Here is an 18827-nt window from a genome sequence, read left to right as displayed (position 1 = left end):
ACTGGAACTGGGAAAAGCACCTTTGCCTTTCTGGTCTAGAGGTGCTGGAAGCAGGAACCTCGCCCGAGGAAGGAGCTGGCCTACAACAGGGAAGAATAAAGCCAACACCTACAGAAAAGAAGAGATGAGACACAGAGGATCCTCAGAAGTTCCAGGAATATGGTACTCCAGGAACTGGATGCATCCCCAGGCTCCTCTCAATCCTTTGAGCTAGTGGAGTAATTGCCAAGTCCCCTCTGGGCAAGCTTCAGATAGATTTCTGTCATTGGTCATCGAGAGTCCTAATAAATACGAGCAATGTTTCCAAAACAATATATGGCAAAATATCTCTTAAACTTTTTGATTGTACAACTCTTTGTGTAGAATGACACATTTTATTGCACAAAGTATTTGAAATTGCTGAAGTTTCAAGCTTATTAAAGTACGAAATGAGATAATGATTATTATGTTAAATGGTTTACCTTAAGGTGTAATTATTAGGGGACATTGAGGTTTTAATAGGAAAACCTTCTACGTACAATGTTACAATTCAGCTGAATTAATTTCTTTAATTCATTATTACAAAAATGAGTTTATAAAATTATTTACAGAATTGAATCAGAGCACCACAATGCTTACCTATATATATATATACATATATTACATTGGGACTCTTGATGTATCATGACAACTCATAGAAAATTTTAAAAAACACAGACTGAGAAATCGATGTCTTCATAGATTTGGAGATGAGTTTAATCTGATTCATCACTGCTGAAGTAAGAGCTGTCACAATATTCAGCCGTGTAAAGGAATTTATGAATAATTGGGTTCATCTTCGGTATCCAGTGTCGGGGAACCAGATATGTTGAAAGATTAAATAAATCTACAAATACCTTGTACCTGTCACTGGAAAAACACAAATATACAGATGTAGATTCATTGACATGAAATATTTAAAATTTTTCAACAAAAAAATTTCATGATTTTTTTGCCACAATTAGTATTTAATATTATGTTTATATATTATAAATTACATTTTATGTACTATATATAATATACACATATATATAATTAAGGAGTATAATCATTAAGATGGCCTTATTTTCATTCCATATCCAAAGTTCATGCCATAAAACAGTATTACATGTTTCGTTGATCCTGACCAAGTTGGTTCAGATTAAAACCTAGAGTCTTATGATTGTCATGCTACCTTCATAAAGATAAGGGTGTGTTCTTGTGTCTGACTTTTAAAGGAGGGTATGCAAATTTTAAAAAATGAGAACACACAAAATTCTTAGTTGTTCATCAGAAAATATTTTCCACCTGCCAAATTGCTGTCAAATAACTGACATGAATGGATTAATAAATTGAAGTACCATCTTAGATTCATAATAAATGTCTATAAATGTGGTTTTAACATTTACAATAGCTCTTGTGTATGTCAAACGTTTTAACTGTTGCAGTTTTAGAGCAGAAGAGCATTTGCCTTTGAGGTCAAATTAGAGTTCAAGTTCTGCTCTGTCACTTGCAACTGGTGTGATCTTGGACAAGTTGTCTAAACCTCAGTGTCTTGGTCCCTAACTCTGTAAAATAAAAACTACAATCCCTTCCTCTGACTGGGCTTTTGTAAAGATATAATGAGATCATGACACGCTAGAAATGCTAGTTGTGTTAATTATTCCCACCACCCACTGATGTGGGGGCTCATGTCCTACAGGCAATCATGTTCTGTTTCATGCTTAGAGAATGTATCCCCAGGGAAAGAGAAGGTATTGTAAGGACTGTGAAAATTCAAACCTATGAATCTTATAAATCTTTTAGTCTAGAGTTTATTCCTAGGGAAAGTGAAAATTTATAAAAATGATGAAAAATTGAACATTCATGTTTTATAACTTGTCAATCTGAAATTGGGATAGGGATGAATAGGGATGAAAGCCATGTACAATATAAAGAATTTTGGGGACTAAATGTGAATATCTATTTATTCTGGAGCTGATTCTCCTTTCCCAAAGAGCTTTGCAAGTTTCCCTGTTTTCATATATGTCTATCTCTATATCCATCTATAATATTGTGAACATTAAGTGAGTTAAGAACACAGATGTCCTAGAAATCTCTCTAGCATGTTTTAAGTGCTAAATAAATATTGGCCCCTTTCTTGTAAATACTCTCTGGGTATTCTCTGGAGTAGATGGAAATAGTTTTTAGAAAATAGTCATACCAGGGAACAAACTATTTTTTCACTGTGTCATTCACCTGGGCACGAGGACATTAGTGGAATGAATGATAAGTGTTTGAGTCTAGTCCAAACTTGGGCCAGAATGAGTTGAAAACATTCCTATGTGGATGAACTCCCTCATATCTTCACAGGTCATGCAGCCACTGGTACCTTGCCCCATCTCATCTCAGGATGAACTTCCAGAACTAAGGATTTTTACAACGACCTCTCTAATAGGAATACCTTAATCTAGCCAGCATGAATGTGTTGTCAGCAGTTCAGATGGGAGCAAGTATGAATCACATTTCCTAGGTAATGCACATGTATGCGGAGAAACAAAAAATCAGTGACTTCCACCAAGAAAAGCAGGTGAATTTCCCCATCTTACCTGACTGTTGAGCGCAGATACTGATAACCAGAGGACCCACCAGTGCCAGCTTTGCTGCCCAGCATTCTGTGCACCATGCACACGTGGTTATCTAGGCAAACACACAAATTAACTCCATGGATATTTTTCTGCCTTTAGTTCCACAATGGTCTAAAAACAAGGGGTTGGTAATGATTACTGCTTCTGAGAAAAGGTTCACACCTTATCATCACTTAGCCATATGGAAGGTTTACGTGTGAGAGCCAGATGAAACCTGTAGGTTGCCTGGCACCCCACTTGGTTCAGGTTACATGCATATGACTCCATCCATCATTATGTTTAGCCTGCGAACACAATAGGGAAGCTTAGGGCCACATTATGACTTTCAGGAGCCCTTGCCACTTTTGTCTTCACGCATGGGTCCCTTCTTCCATGAAACACACACACACATACACACACATATATATGTGTGTATATATACGTATATATACACACATGCACATATGCCTATATATATGAACATATACATATGTATATATGTGCATGTGTATAAATTATATTTTAAAATTGTGTTGGCTTAAAGCTGAATAAGTTGTGGTTATATATTAAGACACTTTTTTTAACCTATAGTTAACTCTTTCTTCTGATTATTAAATAATACATTTTCATGGGCCCCTAAAGGTACTCTGGGCCCTAGGTGTTTTGTCTACTCTGTGTACCAGGTAAATGGCCCTGGAAGAGAGTAATTGGGCTGATTTGAAAAAATAAATAAATAAATAACTTGGGCTGATGTAAAAAACAAACAAACAAACAAACCTCATTCCCACACAAAGGAGGAAAGAAAAGATAGTGGGAACAAGAGCAGACAGAGAAAAGGAGTAAAGAAACAGGATGGGGAAAAGGATTATCGAGGCTGGGTGGTAGTGTTGGGAGGTGTGGGCAGACTTACATCTCCATTTGGTCATGAGTGCGTCTATGTCCATGAGAGAAGTCAGCAACTGAAAAGGGACCTGGAATCTAGGCTCTTCCCTAAAGGAGAAATAATAAGTCTATTGAAGCAAATCCAGGGTGTTCAGAGGGGCAGGAGTTTTCTAATCTGTTGGCCCCAGAAACAAATGTGAGCTTTGCCTCTTAAGAGCTGTAGCAGCTCTGGATTACTGTCTCAGTCTTAGTTTCTTCATCTCAAAAATGAAGATACTACTGCTCATCTTACAGCATTTGTGTAAAGAGTCTAGAATATTCCATATAATGTACATGAAGTAACCAGTCAGAGTCACAGCTAACATTGATTCTTATTAAACGGTAAATATACACTATCTCAGATTCACCAGCTAATACCACTCAAAAACTTCTTCTGGGCAAAGATATTAAAACACAAAAACAAAAACTGCCCTTTATTTCCTCTAATCTATATGTTTTGTCCTTTCTTCTAATCATTCAACAAATCTCAGTACATTTTCTGCTTCCAAGGTGTGAACTTGAATGGCACAGATTTAGTAGGAATTTAGGAAAAGAGTCAAAAGATTTTATTGATATTTCTGAAGAAATGAATTTAAGAAGATTACAAAAATCAAATAAACACAAGTAAGAGGCCCAGTAAACAGAGATTTTACTTTTGTTGCTGTTTTTAATGTTTGCTAGTGTGCTCTCCATTGTTCTGACACATTTAAGTTATGACACATGAAGATGAGGCCTTTATACACGTTATGGGAGTAGGTGGACATTTAAGAGAAACCTCAAACACTTCAGACAGTGAAGACAATTTTACTTGAAGTTGCAGGATAAAGAGAACAATTTATAAAGGTGTTTTCACTTTACCCAGTTGTTTTTTTAATTTCATAAAATAGGAATAACTCTACAACCTTGTGTAATGATGGGACACATTTTATGACCGAGTTTCTGAGGTAGATTACACTTTGGCTTTTTAGGACACTTAACGTCGTATGATGTATTGTGGAATTTAATTACAAAGATATTTAATTAACTAGTGTGTGTATATATGTATATTTCTGCCCACTATAGGGATAAAATTATACTCATACTATCTAAAAGAAAAAACTAGTGAACTTTCACAATTATTTTCTAAGTTTTACCCCAAACCAAATGACTTTTTAAAACTATGATTGCAATTTATGAGCTCTATGCTTTAATGTTTATTTATTTTTGAGAGAGGGAAAGAGACAGAGTGTGAATGGGGGAGGGACAGAGAGAGAGGGAGACACAGAATCTGAAGCAGGCTTAAGACTTGAACTTACGAACCACAAGATCATGACCTGAGCCGAAGTCAGATGCTTAACCAACTGAGCCACCCAGGCACCTAAGCTTTATACTTTTTTTTTAATGCTCTAAATATTTATTAACAATATTTACGATAAAAAACATACAGAACATGTGAAGAAAATAGAAATAAATGGCGTAGCTACATATTGAATTGACTGCTAAAATAATAAGCTTTATACTTTTTGTGTTATCTGTATCCACTCCTCAATTTCTGCTTCTACTCTTCTAATTTGCTTTTACCTGTAAAAATATATCATCAAGGCCCCCTGAAGTGCTCTGTATGACAGTCTTCTTTCACCTGTAAGATATATAGCAAGTTTTAATTTAATGAGAAATTTAGGTCAGTCATATTAATTTTGGTCATCACCTTAAATAATTAAGTTTTAAATGTAAAGTTTTATTTAAATTTTTTATTCCTTAGATTTTAAAAAGCAAACATATATATACATACTTTAAATACATATGTAATACATATTATACATATACACACTTTAAATATATATGTAATATATATGCACTTTAAATTTTCAAAACCTTTAAATATCATATTCGGAAAACTTGATATAGAAAACACTTAACTTCCATGGTAAAATAAATATATTTTTCAAGTCAAACCGTAAAATGACTTACTTTTAAAAAAGTTAAATAAGATTCATTCTGAGGTTCATTTGAAAGTAATTTTCTGATTCACTTAAAATCACTTACATTACTTAAAATCACTCAGCTTCAAGGAGTACAACCCTTATATAAAATCTCATAGGGGTGCCTGGGTGGCTCAGTTGGTTAAGCATCTGACTTCAGCTCAGTCATGATCTCACTGCTGGTGAATTTCAGTCCCATATCTGGCTCTGTGCTGACAGCTCAGAGCCTGAAGCCTGCTTCGGATTCTGTGTCTCCCTTTTTCTCTCTCTGCCCCTCCCTCGTTCCCACTCTGTCTTTCTCTCTCTCTCTCTCTCTCTCTCAAAAGTAAACTAAAACATTAAAACAAAATCTTATATGTGTGCTCTAATAAAAGGCTTTGCTCTATCGGCAGAAAAACAAAATTTTGCTATTCTTTACAGAGGTTTTATAGAAAACTGGACCTAACAACATTTAAGTTTGCAGAATTTCATACTAATTTCATATACTGCTATGCCTTATACTAATGTTATAAAAATTAATATTTACTTCTATTCTGCCTGTGTGTGTGTGTGTGTATGTGTGTGTGTGTGTGTATATATATATATATATATATCTTATATAAGTTTATAACTTGTAAGGCTTATAAGTACTTTATAATAAAAGGTCCAAATACAAATGAACACAAAAATTTTAAACATATAAAAGAGTTATATAATGAAAGTATTGATTATACTGGTCAATTGGTTTCAGAAAATAATAGCCCAATGTTAATTATGCCAGAGGGGCTAAATATGTGCTTTCCCTGGTCTGCTTGGGAAACTTCTTTCCTCTGGCAAGCCACCCCAGCCCTCACAATAGTTATTCTTTTGGTCTCCTGCTGCTACTGTACTGTTTACAATTACACCGATTGTCTTCATTTCCATCCCTATTAGGCTGTGAACTAATTGCAAACTCATATTCAATTTCTCTTGGTATCCAGCGCGGCTGATGCATATTACAAAAGCTTCTGACTAAAGTCTTTAAGATGAACTGAGCATGTGAACTTCTTCATAAGGTTGTAACAGATAAAATGAACCCAGTTCTTGTTTCTGTAAGTGGAATATAAATTTTCATTTTATTTCCCCCACGTGAGGTTTGATATTTTGGGCTCACAGGCATACATTCCGGGAAAAGGATCCTTAGAATAAAATACCTTTACTGAGGAGATGTTCATGACGTTTCTCATCAAATAAGGAGAGTAACACCTCTTTTTGTTTCCGAAATTCAGCCATTTGTTCCTCCTTTTCCTCCGATTCTTCCTTAGCCTTTAGGAGAAATATTGCATTAATATTCCCAAGAGAGATCATAGATTCTTATTTTAGAAAACATCTTTTGTGAGAAATAGACTCACCAGGAGCAGAAAGGGTATATTTGGAAAACTTACTGTAACATCTAATATCACAACAAATTATGACATGGGTCTTCTTGACACTCACTGGTTCTATCCTTTTATTTAAGTTTACGTGATTTGTTAACCTCATGAGAGATTTTCATCAATATCATGAGAAATGGACTCAGATTGGGCAAAACCGGAAGTAACTACGAGTAGTCGGTAATGATCTAATTTTAGACAAGAGTTTTTTATCACAGGAAAGGAAATAAAGGAAAAGTTAAGAATTTCCAGTCAGAAAACTATTAACTCTATTAATATTCTATACTCAGTATTTTATAATATAATTTCTTAGATACTTTTCACCCTCAGATATTTGTTCATTTGATATCTATTGATTCATTTCAGGAAATTCTTACTCTTCTGCCTCCAACAAATGCTTTACTTACAACTCAATTAATTGAGCTGACACAAAAATTAGTTAACTCAATTATTTTCCATTTGTCTGAATGATGGCTCGTGTGGTAAGAACTTGTAGGCACATGATTGTCAGTTAATTATTCATTTATTTAGTAAATGTCATGCTAAGATGATAGAGATAAGGTGAGTAAAAATTGAGTTCCTTGGGCGCTTGGGTGGCTCAGTTGGTTAAGTGTCTGACTCTTGGTTTTGGTTCAGGTCGTGATACTACAATAGTGCATTTGAGCCCTGCATTGGGCTCTGTGCTGACAGTGAGGAGTCTGCTTGGGATTCTCTTTCTCTCCCTCTCTCTCTTTGCCCCTCACCTTCTCTCTCTCTCTCTCTCTCTCTCTCTCTCTCAAAATAAATAAATACATTTAAAAAAATCGAGTTCCCTGATCTCATGTGCATATTATCTGATGGGAATAAGACACACAAATAATCACCTGGGCATTACATTGCACACATTGATAGTAGCATATAGGAGAAGCATAATGCCATGATAAATTATAGTAATAAGTAGGTCAGGGGAGATCTTTCTGAAGGAGTTTTCCTTGAGCCACAACCTGCAGAATGGGAAGGAGCCACCTGCGGAAGAATATTCCAAGCCCAGAGAAAAACATATAAAAAGACTGTGAGATGGTGGTAAATTCAAAGAACTAAATTCAACTTAAGGAAATTCAGTATGGTTGGACAACATGAGATCAGAAAACACCTTGAAGACTATGCTAAAGACGTTTATCTTCATTTTAAAAACAATAGGGAGACATGGGTTTCATGCAAAAGCAAAATGTGATCAGTTCTGCCCTTTGAGAAGATTGTTTCAACTGCAGTATGGAGAATAGATTGGGATGGAGTCATATTGGGGAGAAGTGTAGAATAGTTGAGAGAATATTATAAGTCCAGGTGAAAAGTAATAGTTTGCACTTGACTGGTGGTGGTACATTCAATGGAGATATCTGAGAGCTATTTAGAAGGTAAAATTGGTAGGATTTGGTGATAACTTGAAGAAGTGATTGAGCAAGAGGGAGGTACCAAAGATCAATTGTACATTTCAGACTGGACAAACAAGATGGTTTATAAGAGAAAAACTTCTTCAACTTGTAGAAGACTAAGTTGACATGAGAGAGGAAGGAAGAGAAAATTGTTTTTAAGTTTGGTTTTATCATTATGTTTTTGAGAGGACTAGGAGGAAATTATAAAGTAAGGTGTCAAATATGTAATTTGAAATGAAAGGAGATATCAATGCTGGAGATAAATGTTTGGGAGTTATTGGCATAGTAGTAACTATTGAAACAGTGGGTATAAATGAGTTCATCTAGGGAAAGAGTAGAGAGAGAATACAGGGGTCTAAGCCAATGCATTGTGAAATCCCACCACCCACAGGTCTGAGAAAGAAAAATGAGCCAATAAAGGAAACAAATCAAGACAATAGGGCCATAGAATTAAAGGAAGACCGAATGTTATGTACCAAATCCAAGGGGGAAAAAATATTCAAGTAAGAATAAGTAGTCATTATTATTGAATGCCACTAGGAGATCAAGTAAATTAAAAATGGCCATTGAATTTACATACCTAGAGGCCATCTGTGAATGATGGGACAAGAAGATAGACTGGTCTGGGTTGAGGATTAGACGAAAGAAAAAGAAATAATTATGCTAACTACTGTTCTAAATACCTTACCAATATTAATCTAAAAATGCTCATAATAACTCTACAAGGTAGATACTCTTATTTTCTGTTTTACTAGGTAGATACTCTTATTTTCTGTTTTACCATTAGTGAAAGAGAAGCAAAGGGAGGTTAAGTAACAGAAGAAGTTCAATGTTACAGTTATTAAGAGGTGAAGGTGGGACTTGAACCCATACAATGAGATTTCAACGTCCCTGCTGTAAGCACTACCTGATATAGCTTCTCCAGATACAGCCTCTCCAGACATAGAATTGAAATAATTCTTTCAAGAAATTTAGTAATGAAGAGAGGACGGTGGCGGAGGAGCTGTAGCTTGAGGGAAATGAGGAATCAACAGTATCTATCTCAAGTGAAAGAAATTTGTAACTGACAGCAGTTAAGAAGGACCCAGGATATCTTTGGTTGACTGGTCTTCTGTGAGCCTACTTCTGTCTAGAATTGGTCATGATATGAAATTTTTGATAGAAATAAAAAAGGTCTATTAATCTTATATATTTATCAAACACAAAATCTTGCCCAGAATGAACTTATTACTTTAATTTCTATTGTACATAAATAAAATAAAATCAACCATGTAAAATATTTTGTGTAGATGCATTTGTGAAAGAAAAAGAATATAAGAAAAATGAACGTTTAAAAGAAAATTAGGGATTTGTTAAATAAAATTTTCAATACTTCATCTGTAGTAAATATATTTACTTATGGCATCATAAGTACCTGAATTCTTGTGAATTCTTCTTCCAGGCCCTTGAGAATGTTGTTTTCAAGCTTTCCCCAGAAGTTAAATCCATGTGGCTCTAAACCTGGTGTTCTTTCCAGCCACGCCTGAAGTATTATTTTTTTTAAGTAAATACATTATAAAATTTCAAATATATAAAATACATTGTACTTAACATCTATGAACTTGAAATGGGAAGTATGTCATAAGTTTTTTTGTATATAAATATTTCTCTTTCCCTTAAATTTATTCATTTAATGAATAGCAATTTATTACATTTCATTTCTTAATCTTTAAAGCAATCATATTAATAATATTTACTCTGTATTTATTAAGAAATGTGTTATTACAGATTCCAATTTTGTTCTATAAGTCTATGAACATATCTAAATGTTGTTTTAATGAAGTCTTCTGGTTTATTCTCAAAATACCTTATGTCTTAGGATATGAAGGAATTATGACATGCATATCATATGCTCTCTTCTAAATGTAGGAGCATGGTATCTAGGCAACTTTGAAATCTGAAATCAACTAAACACTCAGTTATTTTAAGAGTCCACAAACCTTTTTTTTTTTTACATATACAAGACTTTTTAATGTAGAAATGAAACAAAATTTGTGCACCTATGGATTCTCATCTGACCTATTTTTGGTTTTGAAATTAACTTTGTGACTCTTTCCCTCCGTATCTTTATGAGCTGTTATTTGGAGTTATATATACTATATTAACCTAAGTCCACATTTACAATACCCAGGGGATCCGTGTGCAAAGTATAAGTCACTAAAAAAAATTTTTAATTTGCAAAGGAAAAACCCTTGTGAAGGAAATCAAGACCATATAATCTTTATTTAATAATTTACTTGTGAAAAAACAGTAATCCCTCAAGACCTTTTATAGACCCATGGGGAATTAAGATATGAAAGGAACAAATTCTGAAGATTATACTCTTAGTAATTTAGTTTAATTGAGAAAAACACACAACTTGTGGAACTTTTCAATAATGGAATATTTTAGAGAATAAAGCTCACTGAATAATTAACTACACTCGGTGTTAAAATCAGCTAGTTAAATGTTGTTTAGCAGGGTTGTTTAAAGGAATTGTTTTATAAGATAAGAAGGCGATTAAATATTAACATAGAGTTGTTATATAAATATTTCTGAAATTCTCAAGGGAGTTCTTAATAGTTTAAATATTTCAATTACTTGAGTTGAAGCATTCCTTTAAAGTCTTTCTGTTCTTATTTACCATGAATGTGACAAAACCTTTGAGTTTTAAAACTTCCATGTAGCAGAAGCGCAATTAACAAGATGTGGGGAGTTAGACTTTAGAGACAGTATTTGAGCATGTACCTCCACTAGTTGAAGTAGTGTTTTTTCCTGCTCGGATTTAAGTAGCAGTTCATTATCTTCTCCTCTGAAGTTATCACGATAATGTCTTCTGTTGTAAGGGACCCTCAAACTCTGAAGAACACCTATCTTGTTTTCTAACAGTCGGAATTGCAAACTCTGGAAGCCTGAGGCTGGAGACAAGTACTCTCTTTGAGAATAAAAGGAGGAAGGGAAGAGAAAAGAAAGATGACAGGAGTTGACATTGTAAATCACTGTAATGCTTTCTTCTGTTGTGAAAGATCGTTAGTTTTACTCTCTTGGACATCACCGAGAACACATAACTGCCTAGAGTTGGACCTGGGGTTTGATCTTCCCAAAGAAAGAAAATTGAGCTACCTAAACATCACTGTTCCTGTCAGTTAATCAATTTAAAGACGGCATGTTTATATCGTTTGGGAAATGGCATATATGTGTGTGTGTTATATATATATATACACACACACGTATAGATACATATATGCTTATGTGTTTGTGTACCAATTTGTTTCCTAAGGTAAAGACAGGTGTACATTGAACAACAGTATTTTTATTCTATAGTGCTGAAAGATTCTTTATAAATATTATTTAATCCCTCTTAAAATTTATATTCTTGGATGTTATTATTGATCTCACTACCTAGTATTAAGTATACCAACGAGATCCTACCAGTAAAATAAATGAGATATTGCCTCACACAAAACAGGCAATCCAAAAATGTTCTTATCCCACCCTACAACCACCCAAACTCTTCTATCCTTCTAAGCTTCCTTCATCTAATTGGTTGTAAGACTTCAAATTTTTAAATCCACCACAAGGGATTTTTAAACCCCTGACTGTCACACATGTTGGAGACAGCCTATTACATCATTAAATTCACCTGGTACTCTTAAAGAAAATCTCTTCTCAAATTTTGGCATGAAAAAAGCCTTTTAAAAAGTATAAATATGGCTTTGCCCGCCTGGAAATGCACAGCTAACATTTATAGTTCAATTCATAACTTAAACTGACAGTTTTGCTGACAGGCATCCCATCAACTCTTGTTTCCCTTTTATTTTTAGTTTTTAATTTCTTTTTAATTTAGTTGTATGTATTGTATCAGCCACGTTAGCCATTTTGATAAGTTGTCTAAAATTCATTGCAGTGGCTTCTTGGCCTTTTGGCTAAGATCAAGTGTAACGTTCTTTTGAGATAAAAACAGGGCACAAAAAATGAATTGAAATTAAGCGATCATAATATTATGTCCATATGTAAAAGTGAGTGATGAATGATTTTTAATAACTTCTCAAATGCTTTGAGATTAAGATCCCTGCATGTTTATAGTGACACAGGGTCAGGAGGACAGGCTCCTTACTCACACAGCACATGGCACACATGTTCTCTTCTTACCCCACTGGAATGGAAAGGTAAACCGCGCTGCATTATTACAAAGCCACATGTACACACCTGAAATCATTGAAGTCCAAGGCTGTCATCGTTTCCAGAACAGAAAATTGCTGCACCAGTAGCTTAAGGATCACTGCCACTCGGTGCATTCGAGTAACAACCTTAAGCATGTTCCTTTCATCCCTAACCTGAGAGTTAAGAAATGAAACATCGAGTAATCAGTTCTGATTTCTAGAAGATACAAGATAGACTACAAACCACAGTGCATTCCTATTAACTTTCTCTCTATTTTAAAGAGGAACACTGGAATTAACATTTGCCATCCATATATATTGAATATGAATAGCAACTATAAGTTGTGTGCAAAGATTGTGTGCAAAATTGGAATCGGTAGTCTTTTTTTTTTAATGTTTATTTATTTTTGAGACACAGAGAGAGACAGACTGTGAGTGGGGGAGGTGAAAAGAGAGATGGAGACACAGATTCCTAAGCAGACTCCAGGCTCTGAGCTGTCAGCACAGAGCCCAATGTGGGGCTTGAACCCACAAACCATGAGATCGTGACCTGAGCCGAAGTCGGATGCTCAACCGACTGAGCCACCCAGGCACTCCCATTAGTCTTTCTTTAAAATAGAAAATTATACAGAAGCAAGTGAGAAGTCAATTTTGGAACCCAATGTCCAATGATTTCAAAGTAAATTTCTCTCTTAGTTTGTTTCTAGAAATACAGGTCAAAGAAACATGGACACTTCTGTGTTAGGGTTAAGCAACACCTTGACAAATCTGCTCTTTACTGAGGGCCCAGAAGTTGCCATTAACATAAATGGGAATTGTATACATATGTGTAGGAAGAGTACTGTCTGTGCAGAGTTCTCTAGGAGCAGGGGCTCAAGGCAAGGACCTCAGGCTGTGTGCTGCTTGGGGAAGGTGTGTGGGAGCAAGAGGCAAGCTGGGAGGTGGGGAAGTGCCCTTCAGCTCTGCTCTGCTCTCCTCCCACTCTTGAGCCTCTCCAGACTTTCCCTCTGTATTCCCTTCTTCCTCTTCTCTTTTCTCTTTTTCTTTCTTCTACTACTCTCTTCCTGCCTCTTCCTTTCTTACTGTTTCACTTCCTCATCATTGTTCCTATCTTCCTACAGCAAATATTCATGACAAATACAATCCTGAGGGGCGCCTGGGTGGCTCAGTCGGTTAAGTGTCTGACTTTGGCTCAGGTCATGATCTCACAGTTTGTGAGTTCAGGCCCCACATCGCTGTCTGTGCTGACAGCTCAGAGAGCCTAGAGCCTACTTTGGATTCTGTGTCTCCCTCTCTCTCTGCCCTCCTTCCCTTGCTCATGCTTTCTCTCTCTCTCTCCCTCTGTCTCTCTCTCTCTCTCAAAAATAAACATTAAAAAAGAAAAGAAAAGAAATACAATCCTGATACCTTTTAACTAAAGGATCTATATTAGCTATATTGGCAATCTACCATCATACATAACAACTTTCTTCAAGGGGGAAAAAAATCAAGTTCTAAACAAGGGGCCTGAAACTGAAACTTGAAAGGACCCTTAGAGCCATATGTAGCTGGAAGGCAGCAATGGCATGGGGAAAGTATCACTACATTCGTGTCCACTCAGAAAAGTTTTTTAAATGTTTCTGCTAAGTAATAATTCCCTCATTAGTATTCAGTTTTTCTAATTAACAGTACTTTTCTACATTCTCCAAAAATATATATATAAATCTAATATTGTGATATAATAACTCACATGGCCGTTCTGAAAGATCTCTCGGACAGAATCTAATTCCCAGAGGATTTGCTTAAACCAGAGTTCATAAGCTGCAACGAGAAAAATCATTGTCAATTGAAAAGTTATGGGACACTTCTTGACCAGAATCGCATGAAAGATATGGCTAACACATTGAAAAAGAAATAAAATGTCATTTAAAAATAATAAATGCCAATACAGCCTTATTTTATGCTAAAAATGCGTATCAGTCATAATGTTATCATAGCCTTCTTTTTTCAATGTTTTAATATGCCAGTCACTTTATCTGCAAGCTTTATATTCATTATTATTATTTTGATTTCTCTCAACAAATATGTTGTCTAGGTCTTTTAATATATAACACACAATCTAATTCTAACTTACTGTTCGGATGCTGAAGGTGTGTGGAAAAGCAGTGATACCCAGCTCCATCTATAAACTGAGACATTAATGGCCACTAACCTAATGAATATGACAAAATTTTGGTTTCTAGAGGCTTAGAATATTATGGGAGGACAAGCTCATGAATGGTCTAAAACTTCATTATACTCTTTTGCTCCCCTCAGTACCTAGGACAGGGCTTGGCATAAGATAAACCATGGCTAATTATTTTATGAATAAATGAATTAAATAGCCAGTGTAGTTGTTACATGAGTATAGAATATCAATAATCCTAGAGATGCCTAGTGCATTCTATTTGGTGCTATTGTTTGGGTAAAGAGTATGTTTCTGTACTAATGAGAGGAATCAAATTATAATTTTAAATTATATTTAAGGAGACCTTCAGGGATTTAATTTTCATATTTGGACAAAGAACAAATCAAATATTTATTAATCGGTTTCTGTATCTTTTTTTCAAGTTTTATTTTCTGTGGCTTGTTCTGTGACCCACTGACCACATGTTGTAGCTGAAGGATGGAAGGAAAGTCTCCCTATCAAATAATGATACTTCCATTTTTTGGATGCTTATTATGTGCCATACCTTGGGCTAAGGGCTCAAGGCACATTAACTCATTTCGTCTTCACAAGAACTCTATGAACAAGAAGATAAAGTCATTCTCTCCATTTTATAGACAGAGAAGTAGAATCATTGGTCAAGACACCTGACCAAAGTCACACAATTTATAATGGTAGAGGTGGGATTCTAAACAATTTTCTGTCCCCAAATTTGTGCTACCCTGCCACAATTCCTCTTCTGCTGATTTTGTCTTGGCCTAAGTCACCAATAAAAATGTAAACATGAAAACAGGAGAAGTAACAACATATCAAGCCACTTATTTTCCATCTTTATTTTTTCACTCTGAGGACTTGCTCATTTTAACCAGCCAGTTAAACAACCATTTGAGGAAGAGATACAAAGAACTGGTAGGAAAAAGAAGCATGTTTAGAAATGGGGCACTGGCTACCATGAGTCATTGGTCATGGTCAGACATTCGACAATATTATGACACCAACAATCTTAGAGTAAATTTTAATATTCTGGGGTCATGGACCTCTTTAAGATACATATTCATGAAATTTTGAACACAATTTTAAGAGTTCAGGGACTTTCTAAACTCCCAAAGTCATGGATTCCTATGTTAAAAGCCACTGCCCAGAGGTAAGAAGTCTGGAGAGAATAAACATACATTTTAGGCAAATTTAACATTTACATTTAGTACCAGATTTATATACGATTGTGTAAAGTCACAATACATTTCAGTGATCTATTTCTTGAAAATAGTTTTTTAAAGTTCTAAGTTGAAAAGTAGTAACTTGTTAGCTTGCAATTTTTTTGTGAATTACAAGAGACAGAAAGTTTCCTTGGATTTAGGAAAAAGAGAAAGTCCTCCCTGATCCAAATAACAGTAAAAAAAAAACATAAAGAAGACAGTTATAAACCCTAGAAGGATGCCTTATGAGAATTTACCTGGCAGTAAAATATTCTCGAGGATTTCTAACAGAAGGGATTTTTTAGTCTTTGGCCATCTTATAGTTAAAAGAATTGTAGGTTTCCTCATTATTGTTGGGAAATGCCTGTGGAATAGTTACTGTCCAACCTTTTGTTCAACTTACCTTGATGAGTTATGATAAAAAGATGTTCATCATGGATTTTATTTCCTTTTATTTCACTTTGAAGTTCTTGTGCGTTCAAAACCTTTTCCAACTTTAAACAAAAAATAGAAAAACCAATTTTGTATAAACTTCCATAAGATGGATAAATCATGGGGATCTAATATATAGCATGGGGATTATAGTTAATAAACTGTTGCTAAGAGAGTAGGTCCTAAATGTCCTCACCACAAAGAAGAAATGGTAATTATGTGACGCCATGCAGATGTTAGCCAGTGTTATGATGGTAATCATTTTGCAATATATGTGTGTCAGATTAACATGTTATATACTTCAAATTTACACAATGTTATACATCAGTTATATTTCAATAAGGCTAAAAAAAGATTTTAAAAAAGAAGGATTAATTTTGAAATTGCAAAACTTGTTTTTTTTTTTTATTAATTTTAAAAAGAAGTAGAATACAAGGGGCTCCTGGGTGGCTCAGTCAGTTGAGCATCCAACTTTGGCTCAAGTCATGATCTCGTGGGTTCATGAGTTCAAGCCCCACATTGTGCTTGCTGCACTGAAACTCCTGTCAGGATGAGTCCTTCAAATCCTGTCCCCCTCCTTCTGCCCCTCCCCCACTTGCGTTCTCTCTTTCTCTTTCACTCTCTCTCTCAAAATTAAGTAAACATTAAAAAAAAAAAGAATACAATACTGAAAAAAAATTTCCCAGTTTCCAAATTCTCAGGAAGCAATCTATTTTTTCAACAGTGCATGAGTCTTATAAAGAATGAGTTAAATTTATGATTTTTATTCTCTTCATAAGAAACTATATTTGGTAGGATTCTATCATAAAAAAATACCATTACACTCACTGAGAAATCATATCCCTCTGCCTCTTGAAATGAGTATGATAAAAATTTGGTCACTTGCTGAGCTCACTGTTAGTCTTCCGCTCTTTTGTTCCCTAGAGAGCCTATTCTAAGAAGATCTTAACGTTCTTTATCAGCTCATCCTCAGCAACCCATCAATGAAAGCAGCAAAGGGTCTAAATATTTCACTTCTTAAAAAATATGGAGGGAAAAGTGGGTGATGGGCATTGAGGAGGGCACTTGTTGGGATGAGCACTGGGTATTGTATGGAAACCAATCTGTCAATAAAGTCTATTAAAAAAAAAATATATATATATATATATATATATATGACAAACACGCTGTAAATTGACCCCAGACTTATTGCCAAAGACCTCATTTGTAATATCCCTCTTTCATTTACTAACGATTTCAAGAAAACATGTACCTTCAACATTTCTACTTTGTGATAAAGGATTTAATAAATAAATTTTTCTGGATACATTCGCAATTACCTAGGCTGGGATTTAGTGACTATGTCTTATTTACACAAGTTGTGAAATGCCTGCCAGTTATCTACACTTTATCTTATCATTTACACTCTTCTGCTCAAGATAATGTCCTCTGCTTCTATTGTATCTCTGCCAGAGAGGTGAATTTTCACATATGAGTCTCTTGAATTATTCTTTAAAAAGCTGAAAAGGCATACATTCCGTGAAAAGGGATATCATTAGGTCCAGAAAACTTTTTGGTGACTGAGAGAAAAAAAAACACAAAAAATCCCAAAACATGAAAATGTCACTTTGTGGAATTTAGCACCTAACAATGGAGGCTGAGCACTGTAAGGGCTCTCCCACTTACATGCAGGTAGTTTCCGTAGATAAGTCCTCCTTTGCTGGCTCTATTCACACCGGTTTGTGATTTGTCGTCTTCACTGCCTTCTATGGACAATTTTTTAAAAGCACATCTACAGATTAAATAAGTGAGGAGAAAACAGCAGATCTTGAGACAGCGTGATAACTAACAACATGAGTAGTCAAAATTCTCCTACTGTTTTTAAAGTTGATTTTCTAACAAGAGAATATGGGCGACAATTTTCAATGTGTTTGAAATTCAGAAATTGAAGCGTTCTTACTTGGCATTTCTAAGTGCCTAACCATACTTAAAATAGAGGTAAATACTCACCCAAAGTTGTTTCCTAAAAATGGGCACCCACTCATGGTGAAAATGTACCGTCTGAGAAGCTCCAAGGTTTGACTCTGAACAGGTGATATCACTGACCTTCCCAGATGTTCCACAGAGGCCTTTTATATATCCTCCTCGCTCTGCACCAGCCAATCAGTTCTCTCTCTGTGCTCATAGGTAGGCTCTAGTTTCAACTGGTACAGAAGCTGAACTCTGTAAACTTTAGTGTGGATCTGTGTGGGGGCCAGTTTGTTTGCTAAAAAAAAGTGAGTATTCTGCCAAACCAGGTCATTTGACTAGCTAAGTTCTGCTTTTATATCCAAAATAACAAACAGTAAATAAAGCAATGGAGGCTATTTTTTTAAAGACATTTAATTACTCTATTCCAATAAAACATTTGGCATAACATTTTAGGGTATATAATATAATGAGCTTGTAAAAAACAAGTTATTTATTCTCCCAGTCTCATATTTCTATATTCTTATGAGTGCTAAGCCAAAAGCTGAACTTGGGTGTCTCTGGGAGACGAAATTCATTATATGACAAAGGCAGAGTA

At 35.1% G+C, this 18827-nt stretch overlaps 1 protein-coding gene across 1 annotated transcript; it reads right to left on the bottom strand.

Moving 5' to 3' along the window:
- Positions 1-734: 734 nt before the first annotated feature.
- Positions 735-18306, bottom strand: TDO2 (tryptophan 2,3-dioxygenase). The gene is made up of 12 exons (XM_047092069.1): positions 18272-18306; positions 17948-18053; positions 16254-16344; positions 14199-14269; positions 12516-12643; positions 11055-11241; positions 9703-9810; positions 6658-6769; positions 5085-5142; positions 3514-3593; positions 2586-2676; positions 735-888 (listed from the first exon to the last, which is right to left on the bottom strand). The coding sequence occupies exons 1-12, from the start codon at positions 18304-18306 to the stop codon at positions 735-737; spliced, it is 1221 nt and encodes a 406-aa protein (XP_046948025.1).
- Positions 18307-18827: the final 521 nt, after the last annotated feature.

The sequence above is a fragment of the Lynx rufus genome, unplaced genomic scaffold (assembly GCF_022079265.1).
Source record: "Lynx rufus isolate CCGP_SWC_20201006 ecotype Redwood Valley unplaced genomic scaffold, mLynRuf1.p SCAF_3, whole genome shotgun sequence".
Classification (NCBI taxonomy): Eukaryota; Metazoa; Chordata; class Mammalia; order Carnivora; family Felidae; genus Lynx; species Lynx rufus.
Note: the sequence above shows the minus strand (reverse complement) of the source record. Positions and strands in the feature narration are given on the sequence as shown.